At 41.1% G+C, this 15044-nt stretch overlaps 1 protein-coding gene and 1 pseudogene across 2 annotated transcripts; one reads left to right on the forward strand and one right to left on the reverse strand.

Annotated features, from left to right (window-relative positions):
* Nucleotides 1–794: 794 nt before the first annotated feature.
* Nucleotides 795–2595, forward strand: LOC308562341 (beta-defensin 127-like; the record flags this gene model as incomplete). Its single annotated transcript, XM_081148332.1, has 2 exons — nucleotides 795–843; nucleotides 2381–2595. The coding sequence occupies 2 exons, from the start codon at nucleotides 795–797 to the stop codon at nucleotides 2593–2595; spliced, it is 264 nt and encodes an 87-aa protein (XP_081004458.1).
* A 5586-nt stretch (nucleotides 2596–8181) lies between these two features.
* Nucleotides 8182–9372, reverse strand: LOC308562342 (lupus La protein homolog pseudogene; annotated as a pseudogene). Its single transcript has one exon. The product of its transcript is annotated as a lupus La protein homolog pseudogene (transcript).
* Between the last annotated feature and the right edge of the window lie 5672 nt (nucleotides 9373–15044).

The following is a 15044-nucleotide window of genomic DNA, read 5'->3' on the forward strand; positions in this document are numbered from 1 at the left end:
GCCCAGTCTCCAAGGTATGGCCACTGAGGTCAATGAACAAGGGAAACCTTCACAGAGATCAGAACAGAACGAATAAAAATTGACTAAAGAATTCTCTACACTGATGGGTGATTTTCAACCACGGCAGGCACACCAGTGTGCCACAAGAATTTTTAAAACATACAGTACCTGACTATTTCTGCATGTTCATTAGGACAATGTTTTATGCTGTTATCTCTGTCTTTTCTCCATTTTTTGCTGTTTCTAAATGAAATTTGTATTGGAGTCATCCTATTATTCCTCTATCATTGTATATTGCTTGTCTGTATATAATTAATCTAGGATGTGGAAATAAAAATTGGCTTCCATTTGGATTGACTAAAGTGATAGACACAACACCCAGAGATCCTAGACTTAGCTGAATGCAGTAAATGGAATAGGCTTTATTATTTATATTAACTCATTCATTCTTAAAAGTGAGTACATGTCTACCTTGGTCTATCTGGGCAGACAGCCAAAGTAGAGAAAGCACAGGTTCTTCTTACCAGTAGTCCATAGCCCACAGAATAGCATCAGGTGTGGTGGAATAGAACATGCTGTCTGATGCCATGTAGGGGTAGAGTGGGTGGCCTCAAATTTCCAGTGCCTGCCCACATGATACAAAGTCCACAGATCATAAGTTTGGGGATACCCTTCGTATCATACCATCTGTTCTGGTTCAGCGCATAAGAATCCAAGCCTCTGAGGAAGGTGACATGGTGTGCAACTCATTGGACCAAGAGCTTTGGCTGCCACCTCCTTTGGGAAGCCTGGCCATGAGGTTCCTCCTGATCATTGCAATTCTGCTGTTCCAGAAGCCCACAGGTAACCCAGAGTTTTCCAGGGGCTCACACAAATCAAAAATGGGATGGAGCATTTCTAAGAACCCAAGGTAATTTTATAATTCACAATAGAAGGAAGTAGGTCCCCTATGGATGGCTGAAGTCCACCCAACATCATCAGAAATTCTCTCTTCCTGAGGCCTTCTACCATGGTACGGTTCTTAAGAAAGAGTACTCAGAGCTGAAAAGAGACCATCATTTCCTCTGGGAAGGTCTCAGTGTAGAAAACAGTGAGTCCAATATCTAGGGAAGCCCTTATTTCTTTGGATACAGTTTTTACTCTGGGTATCCAACCATACTGTCAGACAGATAGAGATATTAGTCTATTATACTACAGTGTGTGAATAGTGGAAAAAGCACAAACTTTGGAGTCAGGTTTGAGAAACAGGCCTTCAATGTCTACTACTAGTTTGTCGACTTTGGATAAACAGTGAAAACTCTCTATGCCTCAGTTTCCTCAATGGAGGAGATAATGACACCTGACTCGTGAGGGCCTTATTAAATAATATGACATTTGTGAAGCACCTAGCATACGGTTTGGCACATACTAAGAGCTTAAAATTAGTTTTTTCTTTTCTCGTTCAAAACCTTATCTATTACAACTGTCTCTTATGATAGTAATAGTAATGGTCTGTCCCCTGCCCCTTACATTCCCAAAAATCTAAGGAGTTCTAGAACCTGGGGTTGGAGGCAGCATCTTTGTTCTCAGCCTTCATCCTCTGGGGCCTACTTCAGGAGACTGTGCCAGCCCAGAAACCAAAATTTGAACATCCTAACTCTTAGATGATTGAAAGTATTTAGGATCACTAAAGGAAAGGATATATATCAAGGTGAGCAAAGGTCTGGGGCTGAACACTGGAGGGATTCTTGCGACTGGAGGTAGAGGAAGGAGAAGGAATCACAGAGGGATAAGACAGGCCCAAGATTACTGCAGTGACACAGGAGCCAAAGGAAGGTAGGCAGTGGCCAAATGGACAGTGCTGGAACTAACAGGGGAGGAAGGTTACTGAGGGGAAAAAACACCTGACTGGACAAGAAAGTCATTCTTGACCATGGAAGTGAGTATGAACCCAAGAGCATAATTTGACCCAGACATAGATACACAGTAAAAAGTTATTATACTCTGGGTATTAGAGGTGGAGCAGTACTAAAAAATTAATGCCCGGGAACATTCAAACAGAGGAAGGTTTGCGGAGATTCCCTGATGGAGCATAGTGCCATACCCTGAAGTCAAGGATTCAGCTCCTATATTTTCCCAAACAAGATCTGATGTTCTTGGTGGAGTAATCAGATATTGGCTGGAAGCCCAAAACCTTGGAGGGCTAAATAGGAGTGATCACAAGGACAGATACACTGAGGTTTACCCTCTCAGGGCACACTCTGTGGGACATCACGGGTATCTGCCTTGTGAATCTCCCCATACACCTAATCCCTACAAGCTTCCTCTACCCTCCCCATGTTCCACAGTTGCCTTTCAGTCTCAAACACTGACCTTGGCCTATTGTTCTTCATGTGCACAGTAACTGAACAACTTAAGAAATGCTGGGATCAATATATACAAGGACACTGCAGGAAAATATGCAAAATAACTGAAGTACGGGAAGTATTATGTGAAAATGGGAGATATTGTTGCCTTAGTATCGTGGAACTGGAAGCACGTAAAAGAATTACACAGACACCTCGTCCAAAGCTAATGACATACGCACTAACCTTTCCTCAAGATTACAATACATAGCCCGGCCAGGCATGGCTCAGAGGTTGAGCATCGACCTAGGATCCAGGAGATCACGGTTCAATTCCTGGTCAGGGCACATGGCCGGGTTGAGGCTCTATCCCCAGTCGGGGGCATGAAGGAGGCAGCGGACCAATGACGACCCTCTCATCACTGATGTTTCTATCTCTCTCTGAAATCAATAAAGATGTATTAAAAAAAAAAAAAAAAGATTATGATACATACATAGAAAGTTCTTTAGTCCCCAATAAATTAAGTACAATTCTCCATTTATTTATTTCTTACCCTATTCCAATATCCTAAGGTGAAGAAATCCATGTCTTTTCCCATCTGGTTCCTTAATCCTCAGAAAACCTTAAAGCAGATTCTAATAAAGTTCATTGCCAGTTTTCTGACTTATTTCTCCTTTAACCCATGACTGAACACTCAATATACCAAGTGATGAACTGACAAGGACAACTCAGAACCTCCCCCTTGAAAAGGTGATATAACCAGTACACTAAAAAAATAACAATAATAAATCTATGATATGGAAAACTGAAACAAGAAACTCAGGAAAGTAGACATGTAATCAGGAGAGGGGATGGAGAAGCCGAGTATTCAGGAGAAATTCATGAGTGAGTTTAAAGTGCTGCCTTGTGAAATGTGTCAGATTTCAATAGGTGACCGATAGTAGAGAAGGTGATCCGAGTGAACAGATTGAAATCAACAAATGGAAGAAAACCAGAAAAGGCAGGACATTTCAGGAGAATATACATGCACTTTGGTTTATGAACAGAACATCCGAAGTTGAACTATGGGTAGTCTGATTTCTTTAGTTCCTGTGTAAAATCAGTGAACTGGGCAGAGAGAGATGAGAAGATGCCATTAAGGTGGAGCTCACTGTGTAAGGTGGAGGTAGGCATAAATATATAATTCCAAAACAGAGCAGTTTCCTTGTTGTTTGCTTTTTTAACTTTATTTTTATTGTTGACACTATTACAGATGTCCCCATTCCCAGCCCCTTTGCCCACCTCCACCCAGCCCCTGCCACCCCTTCCCTCTGGCCATCACCACGCTGTGGTCTGTGTCTGTGGGTTATGCACACCTGTTCTTTGGCTGATCCCTTCACCTTCTTTCATCCAGTCTCCCTCTCCCCTCTCCCTTCTGACAGCTGTGAGTCTCTTCCATGTATCCATGCCTCTATTGTTGTTTTGTGTGTTACCACTAGTAATGCACCCTTTTGGTGCCTGGGGACATTTGGAGTTTGGAGAAAACGTAAAGGACCTAGGAATTGGTCTGAATTGCAGTATTAGGCCCAAAATCCAGAACAAGTATTACACTTGAGTGTAATACTTGAGTGTTATGCTGGCAAGAATGTGGAATACAGCTCTCATTCACTGCAAGATGGGACATGCCACTTTGAAAGACACTTTGGCAGTTTCTTACAAAACTAAACACACTTTACCATACAATCCAGTAACTGCAGTCCTTGGTGTTTACCCAAATGAGCTAAAAACTCTCCACACAAAACCTGCACACAGGTGTTTATAGCAGCTTTATTCATAATTGCCAAAACTTGGAGGAAACCAAGATGCCCTGCAGTAAATGAATGGAAAAATAAACTGTGGTAACTCCAGACAATGGAATATTATTCACTGCTAAAGAGAAATGAGTTATCAAGTCATGAACAGACAGGAAGGAACCTTAAATGCACATTACTAAGTGAAAGGAGTCAATCTAAAAAGGCTACATTCTGCATGATTCCAACTATACAACATTCTGGAAAAGGCAAAACTATGGAGACAGTAAAGAGTTCAGGGAGGGAAGAACAGGTGAACCACAGAGAAATTTTAGGGCAATAAAATGATTCTATACTGTAGATACTGTAATGATTTTGCCAAAACCTATAGAATGTGCCACACTAAGAGTGAACACAAAAGTAACTCCGGACTTTGAGTGATGATGTGCCAGTGAAGATTCATCAATGCCAGATGTTGACAGGAGGCTGGGGGGTGGGGGTATATGGGAACTCCCTGTACCTTCCACTCAATTTTGCTATGAACCTAAAACTGCTCTAGAAATAGAGTCTATTAAAAATATATAAAATATATATATACCATTAAAACTCAACAGTTACTGCAGCAATTGTTTAGAACTTAAACCAACAAAAGTTTTTTATGGAGGAGTATTTTAATCAGACATAGTTTAGAACTGCCAGCACATGGTGATAATAAAAAGCAGACTTAGCTGGTTTTAGTATTGTTGTTTTTTTAAAAAATATATCTTTATTGATTTCAGAGAGAGAAAAGGAGAGGGAGAGACAGAGATAGAAACATCAATGATAAGAGAGTCATTGATCAGCTGCCTCCTGCATGCCCCTGACTGGGGATCAAGCTCGCAATCCAGGCCTGTGCCCTGACCGGGAATCGAACCCCGATTGCCTGGATCCTAGGTCAAAACTCAACCGCTGAGGCACGCCCGGCCGGGCTTTAGTATTGTTCTTAAACTTATTACAGACAATGTATCTCCTTACTGCCTGCACCAAGGCTGACCACTCTGTCCAACAGTTTCCCTACTGGCTAATAAAGTGAACTAGGAAAAAAGTCACCTTCCGTCAAGGTTTTAAAAAACAAAACAGCTGTTAGGGCGTGACTGTACAATCTGAACAACCGTGAGCTGATAAAGCAGCTCTCAGGGTGGGGAAGGGACCTGATTTCCTGATTTAAAGCATTTGCTCACTTCCTTGGTGTAAACTCTCCGACACAGCTTATTTCCCCAATGTGAAGTGGCTGAAAGTGGAGCTGGGAAGAGATGTCCACAATGGGCTCCATCTAGCTGGTCCAAGCCCCACCAGCACACCACTCCCGGGTATGCTGATGTGGTAATCAAAGCATATGTTATTAAGAGTCATGCAGCTGCTGCGTAACATGCCCTCCTGGCTCTTCTGACTGAAGGAGCATCCCAGAGCCAAGCAGACAGCAGCCCTGGCTGCACTCACACACAGCCTGGATGCTGGGATGCACACCCTGTGGGCAGCACACACCATCCTCAGTCACTCCCACCCTCCAGGCGAGGCAATCGCAGCAGCTTCCAAATCTAGAGGGGATGTTGGAAATCAAGCCACAGAAAAACAGTGAGCGAATGAAAGAAGTGACCTCAGAAGATCCTGAGACAGGGGTCTGAGGTTGGCCTGTGTGTGTCAGTGAATATGTGTAAGTCCTCCTGAATGTGTGTGATCTTGTGAACAAGGATGGGTTTAAAACAACCAACTGTATGAGGCAGTCTTAGAGGGGAACGTGCCTTAGAGTCATAAAATGCCCCTTCTTCCATTTCAAGCCACTGAAGTCACAGTTCTAACCTGCATAAGAGAGGTGGGAAGATAAGACCTTTGAACTGGATACAAGGCTGGAATTTTTAAACAGAAAAAAGTAGACAAGAATTTCTTGACTCTGACCAGGGTAGAAGTCCTTGATTCTTGACTCTTACTGAGTAGTGTCATTAGGAAACACTACTCAGCAAGAAAGGAGAAAAGCAAGCTCAGTTGGGAGGAAATCATATAATGATTTATAAAAACGGAAGGAACTTTAATAAACTACCTGTATTTTGCCATGGCCCACTCATCATACCTTCCAATAATGTAATGTCAACTGCTATTAATATTTTCTTTGCTTCATAAAATCTAGCCAGCAACTGACTACCCAAACTCTTTCCTGCTTGCTACTCAAGGAGCAATTGACACATGCTTGAACTGACCAAATAAATGAAAGTTGAGCTAATGCTAAATAATGAGTAGAGGTTGTTTTTTCAAAAAAGAACCGGTGGGGAAGGGATACAGAAAGAGAATGCAATGCATAGAAAACACCGTATGCCAGGGCCTTGGGGTTAGAGGAATGTGGCATACTTGAAGAAACAGGGCTCCTGGGAGAGAGCAGGAGAAAGGATAATGTTGCAGTTGGGCAGAGACCAGCTAGACTTATTAGGGCTGATCGGCCGTGTTAAAGATTTTGATCTTTAACTAAAGAGGAACAGGAAGCCATTAAATATTTTAAGCAGAGAATGATGTGGTCAGGTCTGCAGTTTTTAATCACTCTGTATTGAATGCAAAAAATGTAACTGGGAGTAGATATGGAAAGATTAAAAGATTATTACAATTGGCCAGGTGAGAGGTGGTTTGGACCACAGTCAAGGTAGTGAGGGGGAAAAGTGCGTAGATTAGCCCAGCCTGTGTGGCTCAGTGGTTGAGCATCGACCCATGAACCTGGAGGTCATGGTTCGGTTTCCAGTCAGGGCACATGCCCAGGTTTCAGGCTCAACACCCAGTAGGGGGCGTGCAGGAGGCAGCCAGTCAATGGTTCTCTCTCATCATTTATGTTCCTATCTCTCTCTCCCTCTCCCTCCGTCTCTCTGAAATCAATAAAAACATATTTCTTAAAAGAACAAAGTGGGTAGATTAGAGAGCTAACTGTTCTGTTTGCCTCCAGAACTCTTCTTTCATTCGGCCTGGCCCCTACACTGTTCTCTGAACTACATTTCTATAATAAAATTTTATGATATTTTCATTCTCTCTCAAACCTTTCAAGTACCTCTGTTTCCTACAAGGTCAAGTTCCAAAGATTTTAAAGATAAATCTGCAGTTTCACTTTTCATTGTTTTCTCAAACCTGAACATATTAGCCTATATTCCTTTTCTAATTGGGCAGCTCTCCCCTTAGTGGTATTTCTAAGATTAGCCCAATTACTCTGAATCTGTCCCTGAAAAGCTATTCTTGTTCCAGCCACATTAAAAGAGAGGTTCTCTGCTCCTGAATTCTTATTTCCAAGCTGGTGTGTTGAACATCTGTCAGGCAATTCACTTCCCAGCACTTTTTCTTTTATTTTGGTGGTAGGAATGAGTTTGTACATTTCCAAAGCTCTAGGGTACAGGCCTGTGACCTAGGCTATTATGAATAACGGTGCTATGAACATTTGTGTGCAAGTCTTTGGATGGACTATGTTTTTATTTTCTTGCATATATAATTAGGAGTGTAATTGTCAGATCATATGGTAAATCTGTTTACCATCTGAGGAACTGCCAGACTGTTTTCCACCGTGGCTGCACCATTTTGCATCCCACCCGCAGGGTACAGAGGGTTGGAGGTTCTCCACGTGCACACCAAAATGTATCTGTCTTTTTGATAACAGCAGTCCTCGTGAGTATGAAGTGGTAAATCACTGTGGTTTTGATTTGCATTTATCTGGCCGCTAATGTTGCATATTTTTTGTTTATTGGTCATTTGTATGTCTCCTTTGGAGAAATATCTATTCAGATCTTTTGTCCACTTTTTTCTTGTATGCAGTATATATTTTATTAGTTTGTACGAATATAGTCTCATTACAAAGGCAATGTAATGGAAGAACCTTTTGATATCTGAATCATCTGAAATAATACAAACAGAACCATACATTTTTTTTAAATCCTCTGAATACACACATAAAAAAAAGTTCAACAAAATTCCTTTCCTACAGGTGGGCCTTAGAGTGGACCTAATTTGGTTTTCTTTTTTAAAGCCTCCAAAGACAGAAGTAGCTTAAAATTCAATTAAAATAATTTTTTTTTTAAATGTGTTTACTAAACTTCTGTCTCCAGCACCATTTTCTGGTTTCTGTTGTGTTGATACAGGTTCTCCTTTGTTTCTCCCCTTTGCTCTTTTTTTTCTGGTCCAGTTGTACCATTTTTGTAGCTTTTATCATCACTATCAAATTTAGTTCTCTTGTCCTAAAACTGTACTTTTCCTTCAGCTGACCCAGCCTGGGCAGCTTTATTTCCCTTTCTTTTTTTTTTAAATCTGTGACCTACTGATTTCCATTTGTTAGGGATTCTTGAGGTTCTTCTGTGATCTGTTCCAGTGCTTCGTGTTCCACGTCTCTCTCTAGTGCTTCCCACATCACTTTATTCCTTAACTGTAAGTTAACATGGTTTTTTGCATCTTCAGCTTTATCTAATGCTTCCTTAGCTTTTTCTTTAAATAGAATTATTCTTCTGCTGCTGCTCTGACAAGATCTATCCATTTCATTTCACCATGACTTGAGGAAAGGATGTGTAAATCTTCTCTACAGGTTGGACCATCTAAGTTCCCCCAAAATTTCAGTAAACCATCCAATCTTTTCTTTTACAGATTTCATTTCAGCATTTTCTGCTAACTTTTGTTTTTCTTCTTGCTCTTGTTTAGCTTTCACTTTATTTTGCTTTCTTTCTTTTTTCTTTTCCTAAAGTAATCTTTGAAAAGCAAGGTCCCTATCTTTGTTCTTCTGGCCAGGTGTTCTTGAAAAACTCCTTAGCAGATTTAATGGTATAAAGCACAGCAAATGTTGACTCCTCAAGTGCTTTGCGCAATGTTCTTCTCATCTGAATATTCAGTACCTGACTTTTATCTTCTAACCATTCTTTTATGTCAACAAGAGTGGCATCAGCTGGGAAGCTTTTAATATAAACAGATGTTTTTTACATCATTTTTATACATCACCAGTCAGTTGAAGGAGGGGTTTGCTTAGAGATCTGATTTTAGTTTTAGCTTCACTTATTTCCGTAAATTCTGCCTTTGATTTGCTCAGTGCTTCTATTGTTACATTGAAGTCTGTTAGATGGTTTAACCTGTTGAATTTCATCATTACCTCCAAAGGTACCCAGCCTTCATCCAGTTAGATCTGTTCCTTTAAAATTTTGTCCCGTGGAAATTGCAGTGACCAAAACAACACTCAATTTGATGACAGCTTCTGGCCTCCAGAGCAGCCATTTTTTATCATCACCATTTTCACCCATTCTGGTTATCGTTAAGGCCCTGGTCCCACAGAGCCAAGTCACAGGATCACTAACAGTGACAGCAGCCCCGGCTGGTGCTGCTCAGTGGTTAGAGCGTTGGCCCTAGCGTGGAAGGGTCTTGGGTTCAATTCCCGGTCAAGGGCACGTACATGGGTTGCAGGTTCCCTCCCTGCCCCCAGTTCTGGCGGGTGCGGGAGGCAACCAGTGGATGTGTCTCTCTTCTCTCCCCTCCCTCCTTCCCTTCCTCCCTCTCTTCTGAAAAGCAATGGGAACAATACCTTTGGATGAGGATCACCAATGATAAAGTAGACAAATAAACACACATCCAACAGCACCGCCCACACCCCTCCTCCTATGCCTATGGAGGGTATAGGAGGACAGCAGGGAAAATCAAAGCAAAGTTTGCATCCACCCAAGGAATTCAAGGCTTGATTTTCTGTTCAGTTCACTATGCCCCTCTCTCCCAACACAGGAGACACTTCACGGGGTGATCTGACACTAACCACGCCAGAGGATTCTTGTGCCTAAGTGGTCGATGGACTGAAGTAGAATACAGGACACATACAGATTAAAGAAATTGGGCAAGACCCATCTTCACGGTGCAGTGACTAAATGGACCCACTCTAAAATTGGCCCTGGTTATCTACAGTGATGGAAGACTGAAAAACACAGGAGCCTGTGAAATGCTGCAGTAAAGAAAGTCCTTTCTATCTAAGCCTTTTTTAAAAACCCTCTAATAATTAGGTTGAAATAGTTACCTATTAGCTTCCATGATGCTGAAATCATCAACAAAAAATATTGAAAATTCTGCACTCTAGACCAGTCCTTGTTTCCTATACATTTCTCCAGAATTCTCAAAAGCCTCAGCTACTAGAAGGCAGGTCCTTGTAGGCTCTGACGACGTTTACATATTCACCTAAATACACGCTCCCAGTGAAACAAGAGGGAGAGCTGCGCGTGGAGGAACAGGCACATTGATTCCATCTCTCCCAGATGAGTAAATGTTAGCTCCATGAAAGCTTCCTAACCTGTACTTGAACCAAGCAACATCAATGGATGTACCACAAAATGTTCTGTTCTGTTCTGTTCTGTTCTGTTCTGTTCTGTTCTGTTCGCCTGGAGAGCATTTCCTACCATCATGACTTACTGAAACTGTATTTAGCTCAAGAAGAGCTTCTTAAATATGTCCTCCTTATTTATAAGGCTTTAAATTTCACACTATTTTAAATTTATTTTTAATTTCAGCTTTATTAGGGTATGATTGACTTACAAAATTGTAAGATATTTAAAGTGTACATCATTGTGATTTGATATATGTATATATTGTGAAAAGACTGCCCCATCTAGTTAATTAACGCAATCATCACCACACATATGTATTTATCTTTCTGTCTCTTTTGGGGAGGGGGGCGGGGGGGGCGGGGACATTTAAGTTCTACCCTCCTAGCCAATTTTAATTATACAACACAGAGTTATCAACTATAATCACCATATTTTACATTAGATGCTCAGACCTTATTAATCTTAGAGCAGAAAGTTTGTGAATTTCACAAGCTTGAAACAGAATATACAATGTTTTCAAAGATTCTAAGAGTAATATATCTCTAAAAATTGTGTCAACTGGATGTTTTAATTGCTACTAAAAAAGGAAATGGAGCATGCACATTAAATGAGCTTCAAATGATGCAGTGGAATTATCACTAGCTGTCACTTCTGCCCATTAGACCTGCCCCAATAAATGTTATGAAAGTGTGCAAATATCTTGCCTTCCTCTAAAGAATTCTTGGCTGTTAGAAAAACCCTCTGTACTCATCCCTACACACACAAGGTTGAGACATTCAGAACTGCTTAGACATAAGAAACTTCCTTAAAAAGAGGAGTAATACCTGAAATGCTATGAAAATGGAGAAGCTAACTTCTACATCTACCAACATATTCGCTTCATCTCTGTAACACCCATCTTACTAGTCTAATGCCTGGAACATAATAATTACTCATTTATATTTGAAGTGTTCAATAAAGTGAGTGAATACATTAATAAATAAATCCAGGGGAAAGAACAAGACTTTATTATGTGGAGAATCAAGTTCACAGGAAGAAACAGATAAATCTCTTGCCCCAGAGTGTTGAATTAGGTGGCACTTTTGATTTAGAAAGAGTAGAGACCAGGGGAGCAAGCACTCGATCTATAGTTGGATTGTAACAAATGTAACGGTGGGTAAAATGGAATAGTCCCACTTCTGATTATTCTTCAGTGAAAGCTGAAGTAACTCTTCCTTCTTCTGGTAATTTTTGTTTTCTTCTTCATTAATACAACATAATTTCTTATTTAGACATAACATTTCCTGTATTTCTCCCACTCTGCATTTTTTCCTGCAGTAGCCTGCTACATTACCATAGCATTTTTGGAGTTGTGTGGCATCTGTGAACAGGAAACAACATTAAACCAAGATAAGCTGCTGAGGCAGAGTGAAAGAGGTATGTGGTTTCCCGCAGGCTATAGCCTCCCATGGTCCCAAAGTGAACCTCATCATACTGATACAAGAAAACTCAGAGCCTCCTCCTTGAAAATCACCCCAAATTAAAGACATCCAAACTCCCAGCTCCTAGCCAATACTCAATTGGCTCTGAGAACATTAGAACTTATGTGACAATAGAGAAGAGAGAACACAATTTATGGTTATTGACTGAAGCTAGTCCCACCCCTAGGACCCCGACAAATCCGACTCTTTCATTCTCCAAAGTCAGCACTACGCCAGTTCAGTGTCTCTAGAGAGTACCAACTTGTCGCCATGGTACAATTCAGAGCCAAGTTAACTTTTAAAAGAATATCAAAGATACGACTTTTTAAGTCAACAGTATAACTGGGTATCACGCTTATTCATGTGGGCAGCAGAAATCTCCCTCTGCCAAGACCGCATAGGTCTCAGCAATAAATACCATTGAAAACGCCTTCCCTTGTTTAGCTTCTATGGCTTCTCCATAACATGCTTGCTTACGCTCTCTCTCTCTCCATCTCTCTCTCTCTCTCCCCCTTTCGATCTCAGATAAATGTGTTACCCAGGGATCAAACTCAATTCCATGTATACCGGTCTCCCTAGAGATCCAAACTGTCACCTATTCAAACATTGCACTGAGGTCCTAAATCCCCTGTTTCCAGATCTTTATTTGCCCCTGTACACAAATTTGGACAAGCCCATGGAATAAAGATGAAGAACAAAGACACGGTTCTCCCCACTCTAAATTTCAGAACCAGGGAGCATCTCTGAAGATAAGAAAGGTCTTTTTAGAGCCACAAAAAGGCCAGATGCCTTCCTACAGCAGCAAGGGAGAACTTGGTACTTCATATCTGTAAGATCATGAAATACAATTATTACGAAACAGAGTCATTATACTCACTTAACAGGTGAGAAAACTGAGGTTCAAAGTGAGTATTCACTCAATTCATACAACAGTCAATGGTGAAGACATATTCTACCTCATAGCTACATGACTCCAAAGCTTGTGCTGTTCTCATTGCTGTTGTAGTATGGGCTGAACATGAACTTGGATAGAAAAAGAGATGGCAAGGCTCCTAGGTGAAAGCTTTGTTTTACATTATAAAGATAATTCTAGATGATGAGCTCATTCCTACCTTGGGAGAGGATTCTAAGAGTATGACCCTGATCTCGTTACCTCTCTAGATGTTCTCTTCTAAGACACAGACTCAAGTCAGGAACCCAGGACAGTGGGTACTTTTGATCATACTGGCAAGATACCAATAATTTTAAAGCCCTGACCCCACTCCCATGGAAAATAATATCTCCTAGGATATCACGGTACATTTGGACAAGTTACCTGTGGGTACCTCAAACAGCAAAATAATGAGAACCAGAAACAGCTTCATGTTTACAGACTTCCCAAGAGAAATAGGCAGCAGGACCTCTTTGTTCAGTGATCTGTGTCACACAGGGTCTTTCAAGATGAGCCAGAGTTTTGGGTGCTATCAGCTTTCTGAGCTCTCATTTTAACCCACATGGATTAACAGGAAATCCAAGCCCACCCCCACCTACATTCCCAAATATGGAGTTCTCAGTCACAGATCGTTCCATCACATCACACCCACTTCTTCCTTGGGATGTGAGCTCCCAGAGAGCAGGAACAATGAGTTCTTCACCTGGGCCATCAGCTCATTTGGGTCAAAGTTGGTTGGTCCTATGTCTGGTTCATGTGGGGCATTCCTAGTTTATTCCTATTGTTCCAATGTCCCATCCAGCTAGTGCCACCTTTCACTCACAAAAGTAACCAGGTTTAGAAGATTAATAAAATCATTAACTAATCAAGGTAGATGCATAAGCACATCCAATAATAATTTTTAATGTATGAAATGTCCAGAAAATCACCTAGGAATAAGATTGCTTTTAGTGCCCTGGCCAGTGTGGCTTAGTGGTAGAGTGTTGGCTTGGGCATGTGCAGGAGACAACCAATTGATACGTCTCTCTCACATCAATGTTTCTCTCTCTCCCTCTGTCTCCCTCTCTTTCTTTCTCTCCCTCCTCCCTCCTTTCCACTCTCTCTAAAAATCAATGTAAAATAACCTCAGATGAGGATTAACAAACAAAAAACAAAACAAAAAAAGAGATTGCTTTTAGCTTTGGTTAGTTAAATTAATATTATTTCAGAATTTCCCATGAAGTTTTGCCCATTCAGTACAACTCAATCCTACAACTGAAGCCTTTAATAAGGTCACATTTCTTTAGCACAGTGTTCAACTCATGAACTGCTGGTAACTGCTCACCTCTCCCAGGCCATTTTATGGAACCACTTATGTTTCTGCCAAATTAGTGCCTGTGCCCCTACCCAACTTGTGACTTACATAACCTGTTTCTTTGCACATTTAAATCCCTCTTCACACATTATGTTATGCTCGCCCATCCCATCCACCTAACTGGCCCTGTTGAGCTCCTAATTTTCCTTCAAAACCAAGCTCAATCACCTCCATATCTGTGAAAGTTTCCCTGAAAATTCCCTTCTTTCTGTTACCACTGTATCTTGTACATATTTTTGTTGGTGGTCACACCATGTCATGTTCCAAATATTTGTTTATTTGGAATAATCTATGAGCCCCTCAAGGCAGGCCACTGGTTTTTTTCAGTTTGGAGTTCTTCGTGCACAACACGACACTCGTGCTATATCCATAATATATAATTACAAAATTCACTGAACAAATTACTGCTAAATAAAATACCCCAAGACAGTAATTAAGTTAATTAAAACGTAGCCTAAAGAATTCTATCTCCCACATTTTACAATTTCTGGACACCAGAACATTGAATTTGGAGTAATCAGGTCCCATCCAAATTTTCTGTGACAGCATCTGGAAGGAAATGGAATTTGTGAAGGCCAGCTAAATACTTGTTGATGATTGAACTCGTATCACAACATACAGCTGGGGTTAGGGTTAGGGTTAGGGTTAGGAATGAGTGCATAAGTTACGTTTTCCAGTAACCAGAGTGAATTAAGTTTGCCAAGGAGAAGGGGTATGACATGCTGCTGATCTATCAAGATGAGGAATGAGATTTGGCCAGTGACCCCCCCAGACATGCACTAGCCCCCCGGGTATCCCACTTGGTCTCAGCTCATTTCTCAGCTCCATGGCCTCTTAATGTTTACCTACTAGATGACAAATGCAT

This window comes from Miniopterus schreibersii (genome assembly GCF_964146895.1).
Source record: "Miniopterus schreibersii genome assembly, chromosome: 10".
Lineage (NCBI taxonomy): Eukaryota > Metazoa > Chordata > Mammalia > Chiroptera > Miniopteridae > Miniopterus > Miniopterus schreibersii.